Genomic DNA, 20,775 nt, shown 5'->3' with positions numbered 1-20,775 from the left:
AGACAAAGACATTCCTGCCGTAATACAGCATGTTACGGTGTGCTTTGGTTACACGTCGACTCCGTGTCTGCGTCAGCTGCGGAAGTGTGTGTTTATGGTGTGCGTGTGGCGTGTGTCCCAAGTGTGTGTGTGTGTGAGAGAGAGAGAGCGAGAAAGTGTGTGTGTGTGTGTGTGTGAAATGAAATCCCTTCAGCAGAGCGCGGGGGTCTGACCTGTCACAGCTGAAGCCCTCCACGTTGTCCTTGCACTGGCATCGGCCTGTCTGGACATCACACTCCTGGGTGCTTCCGGAAGGATTACAGGAGCAGGGTCTGGGGGAGGGGGGCGGAGGGGGGGCAGGCATTCAGATAAACAGCATGGCCTCAGCTACTTCTTTTTCATTAGGTTGGCTGCTACTGTCACTTATAAGGCGTCCCATTCACGAGCCAGACCTGAGACAGCAGAGCCAGAACAGGCCGTCACACAGTAAGACCCCCCAACCCCTTCCCTGATCAACGGCTCGGCGATCAAATGAAGATTTAGAACATCGTTCTGCTTCCTGTTTCATTTAGGAGATTATTAGAATCAGGTGGAAATGACTCTGGATGGTGATGGGGGGGAAAAATCAACAAATAAAGTTCGCTAAGTGCATCTGTGAGAGAGAAAGGATGAGAGGTGGGGTGGGAGGGAGAGAGACAGAGGGAGAGACAGGGAGGGAGAGGGAGAGAGAGAGGGAGAGAGAGAGGGAGAGAGAGAGACAGGGAGCGAGAGAGAGACAGAGAGGGAGAGAGACAGGGGGAGAGACAGGGAGGGAGAGAGAGACAGAGAGAGAGAAATAGAGAGAGAGAGGGGGAGGGAGAGAGACAGGGGGAGGGAGAGACAGGGAGGGAGAGACACAGAAAGACAGAGAGGGGGAGAGAGAGACAGAGAGAGAGAGACAGGGGAGAGAGAGACAGAGCGTGTCAGTGGGGGGTGGAGAGAGAGAGAGAGACGGGAGAGAGAGACAGAGAGGGAGAGTGGGGGTGGAGAGAGAGAGAGAGACACGGGAGAGAGAGACAGAGAGGGAGAGTGGGGGGTGGAGAGAGAGAGAGAGACATGGGAGAGAGAGACAGAGAGGGAGAGTGGGGGGTGGAGAGAGAGAGAGAGAGACGGGAGAGAGAGACAGAGAGGGAGAGTGGGGGGTGGAGAGAGAGAGAGAGAGAGAGTGGGCACCCCCGGTCCGTACCTGCAGCCCGCCTCCGTCAGGGTGTGGAAGCCCGGCTGGCAGCGCTCACACTTGTCCCCCATCACCCCCGGCTTACAGCTGCAGCGCCCCGTACTGTCACACTGAGTACTCAGAGAGCCTGGGGGGAGAGAGAGAGAGAGAGATACGGATACAGAGAGAGACAGAGAGAGAGACAGAGAGAGATAGACAGCCAGAGAGAGAGAGAGAGAGAGACAGAGAGAGAGACAGAGAGAGAGAGACAGACAGAGAGAACAAGAGAGACAGAGAGAGAGAGAGAGAGAGACAGAGAACAAGAGAGACAGAGAGAGAGAGAGATACGGATACAGAGAGAGAGACAGAGAGAGATAGAGACAGCCAGAGAGAGAGAGAGAGAGAGAGAGACAGAGAGACAGAGAGAGAGACAGAGAGAGAGAGACAGAGAACAAGAGAGACAGAGAACAAGAGAGACAGAGAGAGAGACAGAGAGAGAGAGAGAGAGAGAGAGATAGAGAAGCCGGGTTCAGTTCGTTCATTTCGGTTCGTTCAACACGTGCAACCAATCACAGTTTAACAGCCCATGTCATTGGAAACACATGTGGACAATCTAGTCAGAATGATGGCTCATAATGGGAGCTGAAGAGAAGGTTCTTGTCACCAGAGTTCAGCGGTGGTTTTCATTAGCGAAGACTTCTCACATAAGGGTCACAGATGAGGGTTTTCGAAAATCAAAATACTGAAATACCACAGCTGGGACCCATTAGTATGCGCAGTTTGACGCCAAATCCAGTAAAACAGTAACAAGTGTGTGCCCTCCAGAACAAAATGGATCCCACATTTCCAGATCAAAAACCTTTTCACCCCAATAGCATGACACTATTATTTTCGATTCTCACGGATATTTAATTTCATCTTGTGGCGCGTTGCTTAGCCTACAAGTAGCCCTGCGCCTGGCTTCACCACTAACCATGTGGGAAGTACGGTGGAAATGAAAACAGCGTTTACAACAGACCCGACAGGCTCCGTGCGGCCGCCGGGGCTCATGGGAGATGCGGTTCCTGACTCACCCACGGGGCTGCAGCTGCAGGGCAGGCAGCGGCTGGCGGCGCCGTCGCGGTGGTAGTTGTCCAGGCAACGCTCGCAGTTGGGCCCGTCGGTGTTGTCGGCGCAGCCGCGGCAGTGCCCCCCGTGGCCGGTGGCGCGGTACAGCTCGGGGTCGAAGTAGCACTCGGCGCTCTTGCCGTTACAGTTGCAGGCTGGCGTGGGGGGGGGGGGGGGGGGGGGTTGGTTAAAAGTCTGCTTTACACTGTGTTTATGCATTCCGAATGCTTTCGTAAACCAAATGTATGTTTGTTCTTTTGGACCAGAGCTTCTATGTCATGTTGCGTTTAGCTCGTCGGGACACAATCGTCAATTGACAGTTCACACAATCGTCGATTGAGGTCAATAAAGATTGATAAACAATAAACAATAAACCCTTGAGAAGACGACACTGGATCAATGTATGCTGAGTGGGAAGCCCCAGAGCCTGGGTCAACACAGCCCACTAGGAAGATGGGATTAGTGAACATTCCCCGGAGCCACTAACACATTTTCCACATGAGGCTTTTTGTTCCACCAGCGGAGTCGGGCCTTAGGAGACAGATTAAGAGGACTGAGGAGACATAGTGTGAGAAAAATCAGAAGTCTGGTTGTGTGGGAATCAGATTAGTTAAGCATCTGCAGGATCGTATGAACGCCTGGCCAGGCCTCAACACACGGGAACTCCGACGCCCTCGCTCTGCTGTTCCCACTATCGGGTGGAACCGGAGAAACGGACCACGCTGGAACCCGACCGCTTCTTTTTGCAGCTCTGTTCCAGGATTCCCGGTAGATACTTGACCAGAGAAAGAAATGAAACCGCACACTCAAGCTCTCGATGCCGGGTGGTTTAATGAGACGGACAACGTTTGAGAGTAGCTTGAGTGTGCGGTTTCATTTTATTTTTCTAGTATATTTCACCCGTTAGCGGCACCTCTCCACGACCACAGCGTGCGTTTTCTCCTTTTTCCTCAACCTGATACTTAACCAGGGCGGTATGGCGGTTGGTTACGGGGGACAGACGGTTCGGTCCGGCCCGGGTCCGGCCCAGGTCCGTGTCGGGAGCGCGTGGGGACTTACGCAGACACTGGTTGGGGTTCTCCGCCGTGGCCCTCCTCCAGGGACGGTCGTTGTAGAACGGCTTGCACACGCCGCAGTCGTCGCCCTCCGTGTCGTGTTTGCAGGTGCACACGTGCTTGCGCTGGCTGCTCTGGCTGTTCACCGCACACTCGCTGGCGTGGCCGTTGCACTTGCACCTGAGGTGGGGGGGAAAAAAGGGGTTCTTTAGTTTACTTGTGTGAAAAATCACAAAACCTCCTGACTTGTTGACTTAAGGACCAGTTCCATGACGGGAATGGGCGCCGTTTATTTGTGAACAGACATAATCGGTCTATCAGTGAGTTGAAGAGGCTAGGTCCAGGTGCTGAGTACCTTTAATGCAATCTTTTCAGTAACATTCGTCCTTTGTATACAAGCCAAATTTATTTGGGATGCTTCCAATACAAGCTAGACGCCTGAATAAATTTGCTGTGATCTACAGCAATCATGAATCCTATGCATTAGCATGAGACAGCAGCAGCTTCCTGTATTCCCGTGTGGACTACAGTCCTTCACACTCCATGATAAAAGTCTCCGAACATTCGGTGTCTAGGTCTGTCATAGCGAATAAAACGAGACGCTTGTTATCAGATACATTAGACCTGGTTAATTAGCGGTGTTATTTCAGCGCTGCCGACTCCTCCCCCGTGCGAGGCAGGCAGCCACATTCTCCTCCCAGACGCCTCTGCAGAGCGCGGCCCCGTGCAACAAGAGAGGACTTGCATGGCAGCCACCTTTTGGCTATTGTTTCAGGTGTTCCTTGGCAGCGGTGTGTGGAAAAAGTGACGACAGGAAGCGAGACCGTGGCATTAGAGGGGCCTATTAGGAAGAATAGGCCGTTTGTTCATCCACCAAAAAACATGGCCGACAGCGCCGGTTCGAACGGCCGCCCTCGTGTTTATAAGCCGGGGCGGGTGGAGGGCGCTGCCCGCCGGACGGTGAGCTTTGGGAGGGGCCGGACAGGTGGAGGAGAGCGGGGGGCTCCGGGCCCGTGGTCCTCGGACTCATCCCTCCCGCGGTGGTGCTCCGCGTCCGCCCCGTTCCGATCTCTGGGAGCGTAATCCAGGCCTCCCAGGCAGGAATGCCAGGAATGCGGCGGTGTAATGGAAATCTGCTCCACATTTCAAACAGATTATGGGTGAAAAGACACGGCAGCGACAATGGGGGGGCAGTTTAACACTTGTCTAACGCCGGGGCGGACCTCCTTCAGCGGGATCCGTCTCTTAGGCCCACCGTGGGCCGCGGGGACAGGAAATGAAGCGCACGACGCAAAATGGAGATGTAGTAGGAGCTTCCTCCGCGCTCAAAGTCAGTCGGACGATTCGACTTAAGATTGAACGAGTCTCCAGACAAAAAGATTGTTTGTTGACGTGGCTTGAGGTGATACGTTACCCTCATGAATAACAGTTTTTTCTTGAGTCTAACAGGGTGAATTTTGCGCTTTAATCATTAAAGGACAGCAAACCAAACACTCGGAAGGTGGAAAACCGGCCTTGTGGTTGATGAACTGAGTCCTCTCCCTCTCCAGGAATCAAATGTGCTACTTTACTAGTAAGTAAAACTGAAGAAGACAGAAAGCAACTAACTACATACTTTCTGATACTTTAAATGACAAGACTATTAGTAAACAAACAAGGAAAATCTGTCCTCCATGTTACATGACATACAGAGCCATTCAAGGGCCTTTTCTCCTGTGGGGAGGAGGAAGGCCAGATGGAGAGAACAGCCGTATCAGAGCAGGAAGGAGATATCAGCTGAGGGAGCAGCTCTCACCTTCCTCCCACGGCGAAGTCGGAGATTGCGTAGTAGTACGACTTGAGGACCTTGGGATCGTTGAAAACCTCGTCTCCGAATGTGTTGAGTCTGTTCAGAGTCACCTTGATATCTGTGGCCGTCACCCAATCCTGCAAAAGCCACACAGATGGACACACTGTTAAAATAAAATATGCCTCGGGCAAGTTCTACAAACACCCTGGCTGACATGTCTGTGAAATACGGTCAGAGAGTTACTCAATAGCAACATTGCTTGACAAAAGGGAGAGCGGAATCAAGATTCCACTGCAATGATAGGTTTGTTTGACTTTTGCTAACAATTCTTATCGGGTTGAAAGGTTACATTTGGAAATGTTGTAAGGTTCAATATGGAAATCCAAGACAGTCGTGCAGCTGTTTAAAGAAAAATAAATAAAGCCGCCTAATCTAAACCAAACCTAGAACATTCTGATAGAATGAAACAGCTCCTTGGTCAAGATATGGCAGTTTTTAGTTTGCTTGTTTCGAATTACAGCAAAGGACGAATCAGCAGAAAGAACAGGACAAATAATGTGGGTGGACAGTGTTCACCTCTATATACGCTCAAACATGGAAACTAATCCATTACTACCATTTAAAAAGCAGGACTATTATGAACCGCAAACTGACAAAACTTTTCAAAACTGACAAAACCTTTTTTACTGATATATTTTACATTCAACATTTGAACATACAATGCAAGCTAAAACTCTAGGGTAAGGGGCAGAAGTGCCCCTGTGTAGCGTATAATATTGCTTACACAGGCAGCCATGTTGCCATCAACATTGCAGAGCAATGGTCAAATATAACTTCTAAATACATACTTCCGATTAGTGCAGCAATGCAGTAACCCAGCTAGAACACTAGCACACCCGGCTAGAACACCCATAGAACCGCCATGCTAGAACACTGACGCACCCATAGAACCATGAATCACAGCAGGCAGTCTGAGGCCTGAGGCGGATGTCTCAGCAGGTCAAACCCGCGTCCTACTGACCTCCATGGGCTGAACACCAACCGCTTCCACTTCTCACATTAATCCTTATCTTATATAATCAGTTAAACACAAACGTCAATGTCAACTGAATATTAATCCTATCAATCGACAGTAGGAATTACTGTTACTTCACGTAGGCTAGGTCACATGCTTGCTTCAATCATTCATATTTTTCTGTTTGCCAATATGGCGTGCCAAAGTTGGGACGTGTGGATTCTTGAAGTCAGAATTTCAGAAATACCTGTGGCTAAAACACTGTTAGTGTCATCACTGCAGCATGGAGCAGTTAAAACATTTTGTTTCACTTTTTTTTGCTTTCTGGAAATGAATGTCGAATCACCCACAGTCGTTCAAATGACGGATGACAAATACAACTATCCTTGTAACACAGACGACTGGCGCCTGAGAAAGGTACCCATTCCTAAAAGAGTCCTGGGCTTTGGTATAAATAGCTGGATGCCACATGAGAAAGTCAAATAAGGACCTACTAGCGCCCGAGCTAAATGGGATCATTAGCTAGATGTAGAGCATTACACAGAAAAGACTCTTGTAGGAGTACGATGGGATTTTTATAAATGTATTTATATATATATATATATAAATATATGTGTGTGTGTGTGTATATATATATATATATATATATATATATATATATATATAATAAAATAAAAGCAAATCAAAATCCTTAGAATACATCTTTCTGCTGGTTGTAAAATCCCTTACTGTCATTCAGTCAGTTACAAATGTGTGTTGTTGTGTGGAAAGAAGGGAAATAGTTACAGCGTGAGAAAAAGATATAGGGAGGGTCAGTGAGAGAGAGAGAGAGAGAGAGAGAGAGAGAGAGAGAGAGGGAGAGAGAGAGACATGGGAAGAGAAAGTGTGACAGAGAGAGTGAGTGAAAGAGAGAGAGAGTGAGTGAGACATAGAGAGACATTGGAAGAGAGAGAGGGAGAGAGAGAGGGAGAGAGCAAGAGAGACAGAGAGAGAAGAGTGAGAGAGAGAGCGAGAGGGAGAGGGAGAGAGAGTAGAGAGAGAGTAGAGAGTAGAGAGTAGAGAGAGCGAGAAAGAGAGAGGAGAGGGAGAGAGAGAGAGAGAGAGAGAGAGAGGGAGGGAGAGAGCAAGAGAGACGGAGAGAGAAGAGTGAGAGAGAGAGTGAGAGCGAGAGGGAGAGAGAAAGAGAGTAGAGAGAGAGAGAGAATAGAGAGGGAGAGAGAGAGAGAGAGCGAGAAAGAGAGAGAGAGAGAGTAGAGAGAGAGAGAGAGAGAGAGAGAGAGAGAGAGTAGAGAGAGAGAACATCTCCAGCTGCGTCTCCGTCGAGCCAAACTCAATCAGTGCTGTAGTGGGAAATCTGGGGGCGTCTCCTAGCAACATGTTGCAACACTTGGCGCTGGTCAAGCTCTCACACTTTCCCACCTGGACTCCAGCGACTCCCTTCCCCAGCGCCGGCCTGCCAAGAGCCGCCCGCCGTGCCAAAACAGCTCAAGTCGGCGGAGCGCTTTATCAGTACTCTATCCCACTCATTCACATCGCTGATTGCGGCAAAGCTACCGATAGGAAAATGAACTACGACGGGCCGGTGCTCCGTGTGGAGTTTCCCGAATAAATAAAACATCCCTGTGAAAACATGAGGCGGCGCATTGTGCAAGGCGGTTGCAAAACTACAAACCCCCGCCGCCGCCCGAAAAACGCAGACGAGTAGAAAATAAAGAGTTCTACAGGGAGATGGATGTCAAACATCTGGAGATGAGATGAAGAAACAGAACACAGTGACCTGGAGCGTGGGGCTGTTGTCGAAGTTGTAGGCGCTTGGTCGTCCCTCCAGGGTGGAGAAGGCCACGTTGCCGCCGGTGAGGGGCGAGATGTCGCTGAACTCGTCCGTGCACTGGGCCTGCTGCTCGTCCTCGCCCGTGCGGATGAAGCCGCGGTTGTTCTTCTGGTAGGTCTTCTCGCAGGAGCCGCTGTAGTACTGGTAGGGCTGCCAGGGGCCGGTCTCGCTGCTGCGCTTGTAGATGGCGAAGCTCTCTGGGCGGCTGGTGTGGAACTTGAGGCGGACGTAGGTGATGTCGAAGGCCTTGCCTGGGGGGGAGAGAGAAGGGGGGAGGAAAAGAGAAGAGATATTTCACGCAGGGTGCGACAGGCTGAATCTCTTTTAAGGTAAACAATGACAGCACCATAACTCAAACAGGGTTATGTTCACAACCTCTTATTAGACTCGGCTAATAAAGATGCAGCATGAAGCCTTAAACACTACTGTCTATTTAGACTATTTACATGTCCTTTTTTGTTTAGATGAAGACTAGCAATTTTAGTCTAAATAAAAGAGGGTTCTGGAAGGTCTCGGGTGTCTGTCGGTAAGACTAGAGGCCGTTGGAGAGCATATTTGTCATGTCTGAGCAGGCTTGGAGCGGCAGACCAGACTATCTGCAGGAACTGGGAGAAATGTTATGGGGAGACGTCATTCATTCTGTGCGAAGAAATGACACCATCTTTCAACAAGGCGACGGGGGGTATAGTTGTTTGCTTAAGCAAAGGATTTGCTCTCCAAACAGATCTGCCGAAGAGGGGCCTATACAGGGGAGCATTGTGGCGAGTGCAAATATAGGTGAAGTCATGGAGCTGACTGATAATATTGGTGTGTCAACCACAGAAGGGAGCAATAGTACAGGAAACAATGAATCATTTGTAAACAAATCAATTTCCTCTCGAGTCTGTGTGTGTTGTTGTTGCTGCCACCATGACAATGAACCTGCTGACTTTTGAGAGACCTCTGTTCACCCGGCTAGCTTTGTGGGTCAAGGCTGACTTGAACCAATATGCTTTATAGCAGGGTGTGAGCTGACTTTGGAATTAATTCAAAAGGGAGTACTAGATAAAGTCTTAGATAAAGACTAGAATGATTAGAATCATCAGAAAATCCAACTCGCATAAAGAATTTCATGATCCTTACAAGAACTTCAGTTAAAACCAATTGCAAACCTATAGGCTTCTCGTAATTTGCTCATATTTTCCACTAGCCACTTCCATCAAAAGTTTGAATTTGAATGCATCATTCTGTGAACAGGACGTCTCTTTAGAAGCAGAGAAGCAAATGTCACACACTGGGAACAGACTCTGTCATTGACGTCTCATTTCTAAAACCGCCCCCGCATCCTCGCAAACAAGACAAACAGCATCTGTTGGCGCAGCAGTGAAGTGGTAAAGCAGAGGAGCAAACAACAAAGGGCCCTGGTCGTCCAGCACGCAGGGACCCTCACAGCAGACAAAGGACGCTTCAGCGCCGAGTACAGGTGGCCCCTGGACTGGGGCTCTGGGCAATTCACCCACAGTGCTGGTAACCACATAACAAGGGGCTGAAATGGTGGCAGTTGGTGTTGAACATGGACATGGGAAGGTTTCTTTCTTTAAACGCAATGCAGATCTAAATAACTGTCTTTGTGGGTCGACCTCTGGGTGTGAATTCCTATGATTTTGAGCAGTTCAGTTTATAATGAACAGGAATAATAACTCGGTGACAACCAAGGTCCCGCGATATGGGAGTGAAAACTAGCAACTGAAAACTGCAAAACTGAAATGACCACACCTGGCAGCTCACACAAACAAACCGGTGAATAAGTCTAAGCCACGTCGTCAGTGTTGATGTGAATTAGGCGAGCAGTTCCACAACTGATTACCGCTCTAAGTACTTTAGCAGTTTACAGGTCAACAATGCTCAAAGTAGGTTAACTGACGATTTAAGAACCTAATTTGCAATTGTCAGTTTCATTTAAATGTCACATTTGGGATTAGGCCTATACACAAGACTAACCCGTAAGGGCCTAAAAGTGTCTTTATTTGAGTTTCATAAATGGCGGTGAAGTTTGGGTTTAACCAGTTTTTTACTGACCAGTGCATAACGCCAAGAGGAATTCTGGCTCTCTTATAGAACAATAACTGTATTGATAAGCAGAAGAATTTTACAGTTGAGAGCGCAAACAAAGGCTGGGCTGTGGGGACCTCGTGGTCCGTTATAAGCCAAAGACAAGTCCGTTAACCATCGGCATACGAGCATTTCTTTCACACACTAATGGATGCTGGGTTTAACCGTCACATTTTCGACTAAATAACCAGGCCAACCGACAAACTAAGAGAAATCCGTGACTAGCCAGCAATAAACATCGAAATATAAGAAGTTTGGACAAATGTTAAGCTACTAGGATAATACTCAATTATCTGGTATTGGTCAAAGCTGCTTAATATCCACCATTGTATGGCACTGACCCTTTGAAACACTTCTCAGGGGGGGCCCAGCCCAGGTTTGAAATGAAAACCCCCTCCTTTGAGTGACAGCAGAGAAGTTTGGAAGGGGGTTCAACCGTGTGTGCACCTGCCCACTCCTCAAGCATGTTCTAGTTGAGCGCAGCTCTGACATGGTGGTGGTGGTGGTGGTGGGGGAGGGGAGCTCGGAGTGAACCGGCTGGAATGTGCTTCCGCTCGGCAGAGTGACGCCGGTCAAGGGGAGGGCTGACGAGGGAGGCAGAGAAACACTCCACTCCCAAGTTGGAGGGAATACAGAGAGTATAGAGAGAAAGACGGATTCGGGGGTTACAGCAGCATAGAAAGGTACTGAACACAAAAGAAGCAGAAAAAAATAGTATATATAATATACATAATATAATAATAATAAACAAGAGAAATATAGTAAACATATAGGCTAGTACAAGGTGGTGTTCGAGTGGTAGTAGAATATGACAGCAGATAATATGAAGTAGATCACACACTAATTGATTATAATATACGGCTTTATTTTAAGACTGGAGAAGACATGCACTGAGCATTGACTGCATCTAGGAACTCTTAACCGCATCTAGGAACTCTTAACTGCATCTAGGAACTCTTAACTGGCTAACCAGTGATGTCTTATTATATCAGCACATTGCTTTAGTCATATTCTCTTCTCAGGGTCGTTCCTGGGAGTACTGTATCACTGATGGTGATTCTTGACTTCTGCAATGTCTCCTTTGAATTATGTTCTTGAAACTTATTGTTGAACTGTACTGAGAAGCTAAAAATCCTATAAGCTGTCTACAGAGAACAGAAGTAGAACAGGACTGGTGAAGTTTTATAGATATGGCCCATTAGAATTGTTCTAGCTTGCCCTTCAACCAGAATGACAGACCCATGAATCAGAATCAAATTGTGCAATTTATTTTAATAGCCGACACAACAGAAGCCCAGATGAGCCGTAGGCTAGTATTATTCGTAAGTTGAAAATATTTATTGTTGTTTTAATCTTTTTTAATCGTATGTTGTTCTTGTTGCTTAATAAGATCAAGACCAAGGCTACATTTTGCAGTATGGAGGAATGAATGTGCATCAGGTACATGTCATAGGCCTACATGTGTTTTATTTTTATTATTAATATAGGCCCACAATAAAGATGGTTATGATCAAATTAAATGATGTAATGGCATTGCATGAAATTACATTTAAATCCTTTGAATTGATGGATCAGCTTGAAAATGGAAGGTTTCATTTCCAGGGTAGACGTACATTCTAGATCGGAGCTGAAGCAGCCTACTGTATACTGGGCCTAGGCCTACATAAAAAATACTAAATTAATATATCCTAATAAAATACCATAATGAATAACTTATGCTGAATAACAAAGTTACAGTAGTCACTGAATAATCAGCCTAATTTCGTAAATGTTGGCCTGAGAGGGGGAAAAATGCTGCCCATACCAACCAAAATCATGTCAGGAAAAAATGATGTCTGTCAGTTGACCAAGATTTCTTTTGGTTGAAGACAGCCTATTTCGCTCATGTTAAAATGATCAAAATATAATATTTCCTTTGGGTGAATTTTGGAACTTCCAGTGGCACCTGAAATCCCAAGTCTTTTGTGTCTTTCGCCAGACAGACCTATCGATGCCACTGCCATCCCAGTTTCCAAAGAATTATACTAGGCCTTGACACAGGAAACTGGACTTGGCTGTGCAGATTTCCAGTGAAATCCCGTTCATACATGCCCCTTAACAGGTCTATTCCCTAGCATTTCATGGGGAAGCTTGTATGTGTGAGTGAGGTTAAAGTGTCAGGTCCAGCCACGAGATGACACAATGCTTCCTTGATAATAAGACAGCCAGACTTGTGCGAAAATATTGTAGAACACAACTCACTCTGAAGAACGCACTGAAATTCACATTACATTCTCAAACATTCTGACACACACCACACAGAGTCGTTTCCTACCGTCCTAACCTGTCATTAGAACATGAGTTGAGTGTTAACACAGCAAGCTTGGACTTGTAAGGAGACAAACCTCACAGGACCAAAGTTATTCAACCAGCAGACCTGAATCTCTCCGTAAAAGACAAGAGAGGGACATTCCAGGGGGTCGGGAGGGAGCTGCTGGTACGACTTTGACAGTTTGCTCTCAGTCTACAACGTTTTCAAAGGCTGAGGTATTTAAGTTGAGATCATGGCCTGTTGATCACATGAGAACATGTCTATCCTGATTAGCTGTGAAGAGATGAAGAGAAACAGATGCAAACTTTTCCAGAAGACATTGTCATAAATCTATTCTAACATATGGGCCATCTTTGAGAACAGATATTCCCAGGAAGACACTCATACTCAACCATGAGTTCACCCTCTAGACTCCCAGTGTGTCTCAATTGCCAACAGGGCTGGCCTTCCTGGAGGCTCTGCTGACTGTTGGAATGGTAGTGGCTAGTTCCCATCAACGCAGAGACCGGTCAAACCCTAACCCAACCCTAACACTAACCTTAACCCTAAGCCTAACCCTTTACAGCATATTTTCTGATAAAGACCTCTTAAATATACTCCTTCACCTACAACATTCTGACAAGTTAAATGTTTTAATCTTATAACAGTATCATCAGCATCTATTGTGGCAATTTTAAAATCCAGCCTAATAACCTGCTCAAAAAAATTAAGGGAACATTTAATCATCCCATCCAGCCCTCAATGGGTTAATAATTTTGGTTTCCATTGACGCCATTTTGTTCTTGACGATTTACACAATGTAATCAATAAAGATGTTCAGCTTGAATATTTCTTTCATCGAGGTCCGTGATGATGATTGATGATATAAGTGTTCCTTTAATTTCTTTGAGCTGTGTATTTTTTTTTCTCTAAAGTGTCCATTTTAAAGATTGACTATAACATAGGCTAGGCTAGAACACAGCTTAAGACAACAGCAGTTCTATGCATTCCGTTGAATGTTGACATCCTTGGCTTAGACAAAGGCGGTGTGTTTAGCTGTTGGCTATTTGAGCCTTTCAGCACACCTTTCAGTTGTCTCTGAGATAATAGAGGTGATAGAGCTGCTGATTGGTGATTGGGTGTGGAGTAAAGTTTCATTGATATCACAACAAAGGCATAAACTCACAATACTGACAGCTCCAGGGCATGTCTCTGCCTCAGGACTGTCTGTTAAAGCAACGAGACATCAGACAAGAAAATGCTGCCTGCCTTGTGTTTTCGAGGGGGAAGGCACTATCAGTCCACTAACCCTCTCATTCAAGCTCTGACATCAGTGCTCCAATCCCTGCAGGAGTGGCTGTGAAGTCTGATTATGAAAGCATATAGCTTGTTATGAATGTCACATTGATGATTTCAATCATTTTTTAGGATTTTGAGAGCTAATACTCTGATATTGCAGGTCACAGCACTACCTGCCGCCTCCTGGTTCCCTGACTGTGTGGTTTGGGCGTCTTGCGCCCGGCTGAGCGCCGCCTGAGGGGGAACGCTGGGAGGATCTGGGGGCTGACGGATTACCGCTGTTGTGGTGTGTGGGGTTAATGTCCAAGGGAAGCCCCCAAATAACAGCATGGTCCAATTAAATTTCCTCCCATGACCTCATCGCATTCTTCGCTTGCGAGACGAACAATGACCGCTTTGACTTTTAACGTGTGGGCATGACCAGATTTTTTTTTTTTCCTGTACACAAATTTCTCCCATCTGCTGGGGAGATATGCAGAACATCTGTTTAACGCAGCACTCCCACACGCAGCTCCAATGCATGGCCAGACATGGGGATCAAGCCAGAGCTATGCAAGCATTACCCCGGACACAGGCTAGAACTTCGGAAATACATCATATTTAACGCCGCCATTAACGCCCTAGATAAAATCTCGGTAACCTGTACATCAAATCAGTGCAAAAGTCATACTCCAAACATATATTTAAAAGACATTTAGGCTCAAACGCTAAGTAATGGCCCCGTATTTTTGGAGAACATGGATTCCAGCTGCTTGCCTTCCTTTACACCATATCTTTACTGTCGAGCGCACACCCCATGAATCTACGAAATCAACTTCAACAAAAGACCTGGAAACAAGAGTACTGCAGACTGCATCTACAGAACTAATGTCTTGCATCCAAGAACTTTCAAAATTTAAAGAGTGGCAATATTCAGTGGCTACTGTCCATGAAACCCAGCAAGGCGTTTTCTTTATTAAACAGGTGCTGGATCGGTGTTTGATAAGCGCGTACCTCTCAAGATAAAAAGCTCAACAGATTGGGAGTTTTATTTGGAAAGGGTGGGGGAGGACACATTACAAGTGAGGAATGTGAGGAATGTGTTGGAGTTTATCATCTGAAGGGCAGATAGCCTGTTACTAACTGCCCCGATGAGAACTGTCAGGTGGGTGTAAAGACCCCCTCCCTGGTAGATCTCGAAAATAAACGGTTTCCGGCGGGTCCAGTGGTTCAGAGAGAGCCTGACTATTAACAGCTGCTTTCCTGCTTCTTAGAAACAACAGATAGAACTGGGGCTAAACCCTTAGCGTCTTCTAAACATTTAAATGTGTTGGCAGTGAATTAACTAATGTTTTGTGGCTCCTGCATAAACCAATTCCATTTGTTTCTTTAATCATAAAGTTAATGGGGAATAAGGTCTCTTTGACCAGGGATAAGAAGTGAACATTTCTTCTCAATGTGCTCCAGGCTGATAATCTGTTGAACTTCTTGCTACAGATCTGTGAATACCTGACTGTTACATATTAACATTTGTAAATGTATAACTAGGTTCTACAGGTTTCATATTTGCCCTAATAACCTTCTTGTGGTAAATGTTCACAAAACCCTTTCAAGAACCGACAAGAGTACAGACCTGTATCTTACTCTGGGATATAGGCAACTTTCTGAAATACCAAATCTTAAAATCCATTTGCATGTAGCAAAAAAAAGTCTACGCTCTACTAACAATTCTTCCCATGGAAAAATGCTGGTCCTATCAGCTCAGGTCTCCTGCTGCGTTAGTGATCCACACAGGAGGGGCCTGCAGGCACAGATTGGAGGTTAGATCGAACACATCCTCGCAGTAGACGGTAGACAAGTGGTTGTGAGCCACTGTTGGAGTGAGAATTTGGAGTGAAGTGGTACCCCGGGGGGTAGAGGGAGGGCTCTCGACTCATCTGGGGGGTCTCCAATTAAGCAGGGCAACGGAGGACGCGCAGGAAGGGATGAAGGCCGGGTGGTAATGATTGCCTTTAATGGTTGAAGACGCTGACCCGTCATTATTCATTCAGGGCTTTGGGCGGGATTTCATTGCCTAGTTACCAGTGTGAAAAAAACAAAAACGACTAGCTCTCCTGGCAAGGCTACAATTGTCCCTCAGCTGTCTTGCACAACACCCTTTGGTCACCAACCAGAGTGAATTCTAGAGTTGACAAGATACATTATAGCAAGTGAAAGGCTAAGCTAAATAAAAGGTATCAGGAATCAAGCTGCATCGGGTTAAGAGTAACAAGAACAACAAGAACAACGGAAAAACATGATAAAGTTGAATCAAATAAGCCATCTGTATTCTTATGAAAAACATTAGTTCTAAACAAAAGGGAACAAAAACAAAATCCAAGTTTCACCCCAGTCTTTTTTTTTGTTCTAGATAACTGACAAGTAAGCAGGGGCAGCCCAGTCATCTGGTCAATTGTCCCTGATGTAGATGTGTAGGTCACAAAACACCGTCCTGTGTGGCTTTAATTGCTCAGGCCACCAAGGTTGCAGCCACCCAGTCTATAGGTGTTACAACACAAGACACAGGAACAAACGAAACAGCCTCGTTTCCCCCCCCGGCTAAATGATACAAAAGACCTTAGCACCACTCAGCAGGCACAATTTGCTCAATGCCTTTCAATTGTCCTCACAGCTATTCTCTGAACTGTCTTGGCTGATAATGTCGCCCAGGTCATTCGAGAAACTATAATGAAATGGGTAATTCACAGCCCCTGGAGGAGAAATATATGGAAATTCAGCATATTAGTCAGATGGCTCACGCCCAGTCATAGCAATGACTGCTCTACACGACACTTCCTGGGTTCGTGCTGCAGACACTGCCTGGGGATTTAAAAGTCATAACCTTTCTAAATATCTAAAACATTTTGACAGTGAATAATACACAACATTAGACTTATTTAAAACTTTGACGAGATGTGGTCTAAAGACACAACTTGGAAAACATAAAAAAAATGTCATGTCAATTAAAAATGAACAAACTACTTCTAACTGTCCTCTATTAAAGTGAGTATATCCGGACGCATGTTTTAGCATGGATGTCAGACATGTAACAGCTGCATAAACAGTTACTGAAGTCACGCCAAGCCTCATGTCCGGCCCTCCTCCTCAAATAGCATTCTACTCCCAGGGAGGGCCTGAGGGATCCTGGAGAACCATCCTCACCCCAGAGTGAGGGATCCTGGAGAACCATCCTCACCCCAGAGTGAGGGTCGCCGCTCAGCACCTTCACAGTCCTATCCATGACGTCCACGCCTGCTTTATGTAGGTCAATTATCAATATTACAATTCAATTTTCTATAAAATACATGAGTAGTAGCAGTGGCAGCGACACTGTAGACGTTAACTCCATCGTGGTTTGAAGTTGTGATTTAGTCTTTTGTAATAAAGGTGCTGTTCTATAAACAAAATACTTCAATACCGAAAGTCAAGGAAATTGTGAGGAAGAAAGGTCTTCCTTATCATCTCACATCCCCCATCACCTATGCAATTATCAAATGCAGCTGGAAAAGATGAATAAAGAGTCTGACTATCAGATTTCAACGCATGTGTATAAATCGGTTCACATGTCTGACAAACTCCCCATAATTATCTGTTTACTACGGTGTGCAGTGCTTTGAAACAAGTCCCTTTTTACCCTTCTTTCCCCAACCACAAGGGGATCATTCCACACTCAGAACAGGCTAAAATTACCCAGCAAGCGTCTGCATGCCTGTGTAATGCATCTCTCTTCTTTCACAGACGCACACTGTCTATAATAATAGAAAATCCTCTCCCTAAGGCATTTAATCATTTCCTGGGCACAGCAAATCACCATTTCTCAATGTAGACAAAGACGTAGCCCCCACATGCAGCCTGAGTACACTTCCTATTGGTTTGTTTGGAGGTCAAAGGGTTCTCTGGGCCAAGTCTGTCAAGCCGTTTCCCACAGCTTTAAGGTTTTGGCAGGGCAGAAGCGGTTAGCTATGTCAGTTCACAGTCTGTGGAGAGGAAGACAAGTAGACTACACAGTAGCGTTCACAGTAGGCTTCAGCTCTGTCCCCCGCTACTTATCTTGAGTCAATACTAAAAGTCAAATTGACATCTGCCAGGTCGATTTTTCTTTGGCGTCAAGATAAGTCAATGTCTGACGAAATGAGCACACTAAGCAGCTCTCCAGGTATAGAAATAGTGAAATATGACTGGCTTTGGCTATGGGACAGACCTCTGGTTTTCAGCCCAGGGTCAGGTCCTGGTGTGATAGAACTTCACATGGACTGATGAACATTTGGGGAGCCAAACAAGGTTTTTAGTTATAAGTGGCACACACAACTACAATCATTCAGCATACAACTACACTGAATTTATTCATCAAGAAAACCAAGTGAGAATAAGGTTCCTGTCCCTTGTTTAAAAGTCGTTAAAACATCCTAAAAGAAAATCCTGCTTTCAGCCTCTGAGATAAAGGAGTCACCCCAAGAAAACAAATCGGTCTATGATCACAAGTCATCTAAAAAGACTCAAAGTGAAACATTTCATTATAAAACAGAATTGTACTGCTTTTCAAGTCTTCCTATTCAAGAGATAGGCTAACAAGGAGACATTTGTCCCTACTAGACAAATCAAAGGTTTCAAGCCTACCCCCATTAAAAGCAGATGAACTTGGTGACTTTTTAGCTTGAAGATTCCATCTCTGCATCTTTTGAATTTGGAATTGTTTAGTCTGAACCAGCATGTGGTGAGTAAAAAAGAGGATTCTCATTTGTCGAGAAAAAAGCCTGAAAAACAAATATGAAAATGTTGTCAAAACAAATGCACTAGTTCAATAGATAGGCCGAGCTATAGGCTAAAACATTCTTGCGATTCTTTACATTATCCCATATGAACACTGGATTTCTATCTTTCACAATCTTCTTAGCTGCTGTCTGTGCTTTTGTGATGGGAGCAGTTGCATAACCTGATGGAAAAGCTAGATTTTTGCTCCTGCGTTTAGGCTACCCAAATCAAAGAGATGAAAACGCAGCATGCCCACATCAATCATTATTCTGAAGCCAACTGTAACACTATATTTCACATAAACATTATTCGAAATTCAGAATATTTATGGGTCTGATAAGGCACATCCAAAAGCAGACATAGAAAAACGTACTTTGAAATTAACTTGACTCCCTTCAACAGCCATGTTCCAAGACATGGATTAAGGAAAATCCTCTACTAAATCAAATAGAGATTCTCCATTGAAAATGTTTTATATCTACAGTATGATTCTGGGATACCAGCTCAAAGAGTTGCTCTTGGGGGACACCAATATACCAATGCTATTACAGGCCAATGTCAGCTTGCCTGGTAAGTAGCAACACACAACTGTTTCAAGACAGCTTGTAGAAGTGCATTGGTAATTACAGTTGTTGCATTCAGTTCGCTAGGTGGGCAAACATGAGCCACAACTTTGCAATGTCTTGTATAAATTGTCCCAATTACTTCATCGCCTGCTCCAGGAAGTTCCTGAATAGCCAGCGGCAGTATGTGGAGTTATTAGGAATAATCCAGATGTCAAAAACTCTGTTGTTTCCATAAGTTGTTTCCATGAGCCTGTTTTTTCAGACTACATGCAAGAACACAGACATGTCATCCCGGTTACAATTTCAGGACATTCTGTAACCCAGTACAACCAGTAGTGAAAACATCTAATTCATGAATTTCAGCAAAGGAAACCCTATAATCATGACCAAAGCATACCACTCTGCCTCTGCTGCCAACATGTGCTAGCACGGGCCGTATATCAACAAGTACAACTAGGCTTGTTTCACTATTTTTCAGAACATTGCTACAGTAATTTGAGTTCAAATCGAAGAAATTGCGTCAACGGGAATATAAACACTGTAATAATAATCCCTGCTATAGGTCTTGAGAGGTCCAAGAGGGTAATAATGAGCTTATGAGGTCTACATTAGTGGTGCTGTGCTCCCTAGGGTACCAATTAGTATCACTTGTTCCACTTGCTCTCTGCAAAATACCTTGTTCTTGCAAGCAGAAGCTATTGCAGGGGCAACACAGAAAAATATGTTCAGAAAAATGATTTGAAATGATTTGATTCTATTCAGCAAGTCAATTAAATGCCATACGATTTGACTCGGTTCACTTCAAGGTGTTAAGAAATACATTTAGAAAAACTAATATAAAGAAATATGTTTATATTAAGTGGCCAATGGCCACTCGTTCTGCGTGTGACAAGGCCTCCATCACTGCACCTTTCACTTCAGCAGCGTACAGTTGCGGTATACATTTCTCAGAACAATGGGCTGGGTATGATATAGAGGTTCCAGAGTAGCACAGTAGACGTTTTCCACTTCACTGTACAGACCATGTACATGACGTAGCGCAGGGACGCTCCCATATGGATTTTTGGGGCTGATACCGATCACCGACTATTTTCCTAAGGATCAGCCGATACCGACACAGATTTATAAAAAAAATAAAGACTAGAATGGCCTTGTCCATATTATTGTACCGATATGATGACACTGTCTGCTAGCATACATTTAGATTAAGGTTGCCCATTATTAATTACTCATTAACTCATGAATAGGCCCCCCAAATATTATTCAGTATATCAAATATCAATCAATCAATCAACTTTAATATACAGTGTATCAAACCAATGCCAAATGAATAAAAGAGCAACAGGATTTTTTTGAATAGATTTTTAAAGATTTTTACCTCCACCCCAGGGGCAAAGCCCCGCAGGGCATAAGGTAATGTTTTCGCCTCCGTCTGTGTGTGTGTGTCTGTCTGCATGCGGTCAGGATTAAACAAAAACTACCGGCCCGATATGCATGAAACTCGGTGGAGGGGTGCAGCATGGGCCAAGGAACTCACCGTTACATTTTGATCATGATTCATTCATAGGTGTCTCTACAGTACCCATATTACTGTAACTTCAGTGTAGTGGGGGATTTAGGTTTCAGTTTCCTCATAGGTTTCAGGTTCTTGGCGCCACTTGCAATACCGAGCTTGGCCACTACGCCAAAAACTGGCTGTTCCTGGCCATCGGGGCTTGCTTCATGCGTCACTGAGCAACTTTCATTGGATTGAATGGGCCGCCATCTTTGCATGCCTTATCTACTTCT

At 45.4% G+C, this 20,775-nt stretch overlaps 1 protein-coding gene across 1 annotated transcript in view; it reads right to left on the bottom strand.

The window, feature by feature from the left end:
• lamc1 (laminin, gamma 1) overlaps nucleotides 1–20,775 on the bottom strand; it is a 47,014-nt gene that overhangs the window by 15,312 nt on the left and 10,927 nt on the right. Inside the window, exons 2-7 of the mRNA XM_084458369.1 lie at nucleotides 7,918–8,222; nucleotides 5,132–5,262; nucleotides 3,341–3,516; nucleotides 2,248–2,436; nucleotides 1,205–1,322; nucleotides 213–311 (exon numbers count right to left, since the gene is read on the bottom strand). Of these exons, the coding sequence (XP_084314495.1) occupies nucleotides 213–311; nucleotides 1,205–1,322; nucleotides 2,248–2,436; nucleotides 3,341–3,516; nucleotides 5,132–5,262; nucleotides 7,918–8,222 (1,018 nt within the window). The remainder of the gene's footprint in view (nucleotides 1–212; nucleotides 312–1,204; nucleotides 1,323–2,247; nucleotides 2,437–3,340; nucleotides 3,517–5,131; nucleotides 5,263–7,917; nucleotides 8,223–20,775) is intronic.

The sequence above is a fragment of the Borostomias antarcticus genome (assembly GCF_949987555.1).
Source record: "Borostomias antarcticus genome assembly, chromosome: 24".
In the NCBI taxonomy this organism is placed as follows: domain Eukaryota; kingdom Metazoa; phylum Chordata; class Actinopteri; order Stomiiformes; family Stomiidae; genus Borostomias; species Borostomias antarcticus.
This window is presented reverse-complemented; position numbering and strand designations above follow the sequence as displayed.